General features: G+C 39.6%; 2 protein-coding genes across 3 annotated transcripts in view; one reads left to right on the top strand and one right to left on the bottom strand.

Moving 5' to 3' along the window:
- Positions 1-2,178, bottom strand: part of LOC138015656 (4-hydroxybenzoate polyprenyltransferase, mitochondrial-like) — an 8,075-nt gene extending 5,897 nt beyond the window's left edge. Inside the window, exon 1 of the mRNA XM_068862751.1 lies at positions 1,571-2,178. Coding sequence (XP_068718852.1) covers positions 1,571-2,119 — 549 coding nt within the window. The 5' untranslated portion in view covers positions 2,120-2,178. The remainder of the gene's footprint in view (positions 1-1,570) is intronic.
- Positions 2,179-2,291: 113 nt separating this feature from the next.
- LOC138015217 (germ cell nuclear acidic protein-like) overlaps positions 2,292-7,500 on the top strand; it is a 19,595-nt gene continuing 14,386 nt past the window's right edge. Inside the window, exons 1-4 of one of the 2 annotated variants that reach the window (XM_068862181.1) lie at positions 2,292-2,489; positions 2,901-4,195; positions 5,601-5,654; positions 6,201-6,280. In XM_068862181.1, the coding sequence (XP_068718282.1) occupies positions 2,391-2,489; positions 2,901-4,195; positions 5,601-5,654; positions 6,201-6,280 (1,528 nt within the window). In that variant the 5' untranslated portion in view covers positions 2,292-2,390. The remainder of the gene's footprint in view (positions 2,490-2,900; positions 4,196-5,600; positions 5,655-6,200; positions 6,281-7,500) is intronic. The other variant, XM_068862182.1, reaches the window with a different exon arrangement.

The following is a 7,500-nucleotide window of genomic DNA, read 5'->3' as shown; positions in this document are numbered from 1 at the left end:
GGATCACCTTGACATGATTTTTAATTCACAATCTTTGCTTTTTTATAAAAGATATGTGATCAAAAATTTATTTGTTTTAGCAATCGTCATTAGCTAGGCAATCAAATGGGAAATGTATGCAGACATATACCGGTAATATTATAGTAAAATGTGCATGAATAACAGTTTTATAAAAGTTTTACAGAACAGAAAAAACCACTCGGAATAAAAAACTAAGCATATCAAGGAGATTCTTGAACTTGGGAACCCATCCGCCTGTTCCCCACAAATGGATCAGTCACTCCTCAGGGATCAGTCTCAGGTCATAAGGTCATTTTTAATAAGCCCTGTCTTTATAACAGTCATCTCTTGACACAGATTCTAAGGGCTGTTTTTTCACATAAGACACAGAAATAAGCACATGAAATCTACACAACGTTACAGGGGTGAAGCTATTTCGAAGGTGTTGATCGAGGATCGAACACACACGTTTATGGGACAGCGGTCAAAGAGTGTAGCTCGTCTTGTAAGCTACATGTTTTACCATAATACAGAAACAAACCTAAACATTCATCAAAGCTAACCAAGCTAACCTTAGGCCTAATTAGACCTGAAACTAAACCTAATTAGACCTAAACAATAATTTTTAGGCCTAAGGTTAGCTTTAATGAATGTTTAGGTTTGTTTTTGTATTAGTAAAACATGTAGTGTACAAGACATGCTACACTCTTTGACTGCTGTCCCATAAATGTGTGTGCTTGATCCTCGATCAATGCCTTCGATACATCATCACCCAAGAGACATGCACGTACAAGTTATGTACCCATCAATGTTAAGCCACTGGGGGGGAGGCCGGGCATAGGAGGAGGATTTGATGTTACAAGTCTGCCCGTGGTAGGGACTTATGATCATTCGTTGAGTTCTGCGGGTTGGGACTTTTGACTTTAACCGTATAGAGAGTGGGGTCCACTGACGCCATCTTGGCTGATCGCCATCTTGAATGACCGAGAAAGACTGAAAAATAGTACCGCCATTTTGGGATTACCCAGAAGTCACTAGAAGCAAACCGATTCTCTGTGATTCCCTTAATGCCATGAGTGAAAGAAAGGTGAAAGAATCTGCTCTATATTTTTTAAGACAAAGGTCATCGAATCTTTTTAACAAGGTTGAGATGTAATCCAATAGAAAAGCTTTTGTTTCCGTTGTGTTCTGGTGCATATTTTTTGCATATGTTTGAATATTCATGAGTTTTTTTCATGCAACTTGTGTATGCTTCCTTGAATTCATAAGCATAATAAATGTATTTAATTAAATTTACTATTTAGGTTCTTGTTCAGTATGGCGAGAGCTGTAAGGCTCTGGAAGTTAGTGAGAGTTTTATCAAACGATGAAAACAGAATTCAAAATTGATATTGACGACGAAATCTTGGTTCAGCAATTCAAAGATGAATGGCAGGAGTTCGTGGATGTTGACGCTCGGCCCCCCCCCCCCCCCCCCCACCAGCAGCTTAACATTGATAGGTGCATTTGTATATGTTTCTTGTGCTTATTGTTGCAACACTTGCGACCCTTAATGTCAACCTACTCCTACCTTCTTATCAAAGTCTATATCCCACAAATCATTTATCGTGCACCCTGCCCCCCTCATCACCAGTGATCCCAACCCAAACAAAGCCAGTAGCTGGAGATCTGGTAGGGAGCCTGGAGGTGCCCCAAGTCCGATGCTCCATGTGCAAGGTATAAACAACAGCCATGTTCCTATTGGTTTATCAAAGCGAATTAGACGCAGGTAGGGCTGCACTGGGGCAGGACACGACTCCACAAAGGCGGCGGTGCTAAAATGTCGCGGAGAATTGATGCTTCCCATGCGTATTTGCTCATCAGAACAGTTCTGATGAATGCTATGATACGGTCCTGCATTCGACGTAAAACCTGTAAATTTTAAAGCACATGTTGATCGTAATGTTACACAATGATGCATCGGGAGATCTCGATCAAATCTTGAAGCTCGTGCATAATTGTGAAACGCAAGCGCTCGAAGACTTCTAAAAGAAGATTTTGATCCACGGAGGTAACGAAGAATGGTGACACTGAAACGCGAAGTTTTACAACCACATTCAGCCATAACAACGCTTGACATCAAAATTGGGCAAAAGGCACCTTCAACTCTCGGGTCGAGCGCCGGCCATTTTTCTTGGTGAAAGTCGCCCCAGACCTCACTCAGAATGTTTTGACACCTGGATGCCTATTCGATTTCAATTGGTTGGTTAACTTGGCAATAGCCAATCAGCTTTGTGTGCTTAGAGCCCTCGTCTGGTAAACCGATTTTTGGCGCGAAAATTCGACTTCTTTCATCTTTGGAGCAAACCTTGGTTGTTTTCGAAGATTTAACAGACAAGAGACTTCGAAGTATGGATTCTACCGTAGATCTTTTCATCAGAGAGAGGCTATCAAGACTTGGAAGAGAAATTGGATGGTTTGATATGCCTGTCCATGCAAAGATAGAGGCAGTAAGTAAAAAATCTGCACATCTTTTACTTGCATGGCTGTTTCATATATGCATTGTATAGGCAGCTGGACAAGATCGAGATAAGCTGTTGGCCATACTTCCATTCTTCCCTTTTACTCTTTTCTTCGTGGTACTATCGGACAAAGATATCTTCGTTTTGACTTGTTTATGTTATCGTCCGCGTCCCTGTTAATATCAATGTTATTGTTAAGCATTTGTTGGCATTTGTCGGCGTTCCTAAAAGCGAGTCGATATGTCATTCTTATTCAATGAAATGCAAACAAATGTGAAGTGTCACGGTATTCAGCAGTTAAGTTAAACCCCATGCCAACGAGAGACTTGTGTCGTAAATTGGAATTTAGTCAATCCATGTTAACAGTACTAGTAGACCTTTTTTTGCCTTTTTAATTAGCTGCAGAAGGAAATTCAAGAGAAGGCAGAGAATGATAACCTCAGAATGAGCACTAGGGACAGTGAAGATTCAAAAGACAGCAAGGAGGAAATTGCATTTGATGAGGAGAATTATGAGAGTGATGGTTACAATGTTGTCGAAAGTGGTGTTAACAGCAGTGCTAATGACAATGGAAGTGATGGTGTTGTAAATTTAATTGCTAGTGATGTTGATGAGAACAGTATCGGTGATGACAGTGATGATGATGACTTTGACATTAACGGTGGTGTTAATGATGATAGTGATTCAGACAATGGGAAGGAAGAAGGTATTCAAAATGGCACAAACAGTACCAGCGATGACAGTTCCAATGTTGGTGACCCTGTTGAGAATGATGACAGTCCCAATAATTTTGACATTGATGCTAGTCCTGAAGCTCATGATAGCAATATTGGTGCCAGTATTGGTGACCATGATATCAACATAAATGACAGGGAGAGCGAAAGTAATGGTGACAATTTTGCCATGCACAACTATAGTGAGCATAGTTCCCTAGAGGATAGCTTCAGTTGCAGCAAGAAGGGTAGAGATGAAAACAGACTGGATTACAAAGATAATGGACATTATACCGTGGCCAATGTTACAGGAGACCATGTAATCATTGGTGACAGCAGTGATGATAATGAAATTAACAGAGATGATGGTGGAAGTGTTGATAAAGATGATTTGAGCAGTGTCAACAGTGACAGTGATGATGCAGGAAACAATGATAAAGATACTAACTATTCTGACGTCTGGGAAGATGTCTTGGAGCCTGGTTCAAAACTGAGATCACTTGACAAGGATGAGGAAACAGACAATGGGCCAAACAACAGTATTCAACTACCAGACAAGGTTTCAAACTGTGATAAACAAGTGACTGAAGGGGAGGATGAGAAAGATAACTGTAATAAGTTTAATTCAAGAGATTGGAAAATTTGGCACAGCACAGAAGGAAATGAGGAAGACCCAACCAAAGAAGTCTTGACTAGTGAAGCTTCAAAGGCTTCAGTTTCTGCAGAAATTGATGACATGCCTGAATTTGTAGGATGGCACAGCATTGATGAAAACTACGGCATTGAAAGTGAAGGTCAAGATCAAGTAGATCAAGATAAAAGTATTGACCGTATTGATAACATTAATGGCCTCGATGAAAGCTGTGCCGCTGATAATGCTGATGATGTCGAGGAAAAACGACACGAGGAACTGGTTGAGTCGGGTGACCTTGAAACTGACAAGGATGGTAATGCTACAAAATCCTCAAAGTCAATGTCTTGGTAAGTATACAGTCAGAGCACTCTGGTACAATATTATTAAAATTTGTATGTTTACTGCTGCCAAACAATGGATCAAAATGATTCTCGCACTTACCGTATTTATTCGATTAAGCGCCCAGGGCGCTTATTTAATTTTTGTACTTTTAGGATGGGCGCTTATTCGAGGTGGGCCCTTATTCGAGGCTGGGTGCTTGCTAAATTTTCACTATTTTCAGTAGGTAAAAAGTTTATTTTGTAACAAAACATGACAAAATATTAAAGCATATAAATTGTAACTGTTCATTGTTCGGACTACGTATGCCCAGGACTAACAACTTGTTGTTCGGTCTACGAAGAAGTCTCTTTAGCTATCATGACTATCAATCAACTTTAATGTCATCGTCGCTCAGCTCAATAAGGGATTTCTCTTGCGGCTGAAAGAGCTTTGCGCCACATGGACATTTCAGCTGAAACTTTGAGAAAAATTCCACTGTTGTCATAAAATTTTCAGATAATGAAACTAGAGATTGTAAGCCATTAAAGAAATACCATAATAATCAATACCTGTATTCCTCTTGTGCACTTTATTATTATTTTTTTTTTTGGGGGGGGGGGGGGGCTCTTATTCGAGGCTGGGCGCTTATTAACTTTTCTACCTTCAAGGTTGGCGCTTATTTGAGGTTGGGCGTTTAATCAAATAAATATGGTATTTGGATAATTTAAGCAATCATCACTTTATAGACACCTGAGATATTTAGACAGCTCCTCTACCAACTGAGCCATGAAGCCACACATTTGGAAGCAGGTCAATGTTGTTGGGTTCTTTTGTTCCCATGAAAGGACTAGTACTAATGAATGAAAGAAAGGTATATTTAAGAATTAGACCCGTAGCCGGCAAAAGCTACGGGTCAATAGCCCATGAGGCGAAGCCGAATGGGCTATTGACCAGTGGCCCTTGAGGGCAAAGGGTCTAATTGTTTTAGTATCACCCAACTAGTTGGACAGAAAAGGCAATAACAAACAGGATAAAACGAAAGAAAGCGTTACACTTTTCGATACTCGAGGACTATTACTAATAGTCATCTAGTAGCGTAGCCAATCAAAATGCAGGATTTGCATTAGTCCACTAGTTGGGTGATACTAATTATTAATATACATTTCGTTTGACTTTGAATATTTAATTATTTTTGGTAATATATCACTGTCCATATTATTGCATCCATTTTGTTGATACTAAGGCAAAGGTACATTGAATCTGATAAATATTATTTTGTTCCATAGCCATTTCAAAAAAGGCCTTGCGCTCTTTGCTTATCGTTATTTTTTGGAAGGTCTCAGAGCCCAGGCATAATTCACGTTTTTAATTTGATAGTAATCTTGTGTTGTAAGTATTAATTTTTAATTTTCCCTAATCCATGTTTTGCAGGATGACTGATTGTCACACAGACGACAGTATTTCTGACAGTCCTGCCTTACCCAGGTACATCTGAAACTAAGATTTTTAAATATTAAGTAAAAGTTAAATAAGAAAAGTTGACTTATTTGGTGTTCCATATTTAACAGAAAATTCTGGAGTCAAACTGTTGACATGATGCGACAAATCAAATGTCACACTCTGAAAATTTTAACCCATTTGGGAAGCAGTCAGCGTAAAATAAGACCAGGCATAAACTGCACACTAAGGTTATAATGTAACTGTTAAAAAAGCCCAAACCCTTTAGAAGTGCTAACCTAAGGCCTAATTAGGCATAAAACAACATTTAGGCTTAACTGTTAGCACTTCTAAAAGGGTTTGGGCTTTTTCAACAGTTACATTATAACCTTAGTTTGTATTTTACCCGTGGTCTGAAATCAGCATTTTACCCTGACCATTAGGGGAGACATCAGCTTGACCTTTTTATATTATCAGTGTGCATCCCATCGTCAGGTACATTGTTATTGCTGATCTTCGGAAGGTGGGGGGGGGGGGAATTTGTCGAGTAAAGACTAAATTAAAGATTGTTTCCTTATCGCTGTTAATTCTCAGCCTGCAAGATATGGTCTTAAAGAAAAACAAGGTCATCCCAGGAAAGATCAGTGATGGAGAAGAGGATGATTTTGAATCTTGTATGTGGATACCATTTTATTACCTAGTGTTCCATTTGTCTGTTTTGACCTCCATTATTTTCGTTAACCCAGTCACTCCTCATGCACCCCGGGACACACCCAGTTGATGAGTGAAATTGTCTGGTGTCAGGCAGAGTAAAATAGGACGTAGGACGCGTGGTGGCCTCATGGTCAGTGTGCTCGACTCCAGATCAAGTGGTCTGGGTTCGCGTCCTGGCCAGGGACATTGTGTTGTGTTCTTGGGCAAGATACTTTACTCTCACGGTGCCTCACTCCACCCAGGTGTATAAATGGGTACTGGCGAAAATGCTGGGGGTAACCGAGCGATGGACTAGCATCCCATCCAGGGGGGAGTAGAAATACTCCTAGTCGCTTCATGCTACAGAAACTGGAGATAAGCGCCCGCCTGGTAGGCCTTCTAGGCTCGTAGCAGACTTTAGGAAGAGTAAAATCTGTTAAACCTCATTCCCAGGAGTCAATGGGTTAAAGGAAACCTCCACCCCGACTACTGAATAATTTTAAAACGAATAAAATTATGTTTGCAATCAAATTTGATTTACAATTTTCTTTAAAACAGTGTTTGTATCGAAAAAAGTGAATATTAGAATCACTTATTTTCACTTTCAAATTTCACGGGCGCAGCCGTCTTGAATAATTGTGACGTGTCGTGGTGGCCCTATTGTCTTGAAAACCAAAACAAGCGTTTGTCAAATTTATTTATTTCAGATACAAACGCTTTCCTTGGAAAACTCGGGAACAATGTTTATTGTAAACATTATGTTCTGTGGTTTAAAGTTATTTTGTTACAAGTTTTAATTGAGGTTCCCTTTAAACCTGACCCATTGTGCCTTTTATTGTACTTGATAAGGCTGTCTAAATTGTCCTGAAAAGCTTAGGGCGCTGGGGATAACATTTGAAATGTCAGGTCACATTTGAGTATTTCTTGCAATGGTTAATTTATCTCTATCAACTCATTAGGGAAAACATGATTCTTAATTAACTCTCTAACAAATCAGCACCACAGTTGCTATAGAAAACAAACCTTAATTTCTCCTGAATGTGTCTAGGGGAATACTGTAGCTAAAACATGTACAAGTTTGACTTCATTTCACCACATCACTCGGTCATTGGTCCCTAGGTTATAGTAACCAGTAATATTACCTGGCTGTTTTTAAGGCACCTCTCCCCATTACTATTTTAGCACCAAACATGATAATCTA

Source organism: Montipora capricornis, chromosome 9, assembly GCF_036669925.1.
Source record: "Montipora capricornis isolate CH-2021 chromosome 9, ASM3666992v2, whole genome shotgun sequence".
NCBI classification, from domain to species: domain Eukaryota; kingdom Metazoa; phylum Cnidaria; class Anthozoa; order Scleractinia; family Acroporidae; genus Montipora; species Montipora capricornis.
This window is presented reverse-complemented; position numbering and strand designations above follow the sequence as displayed.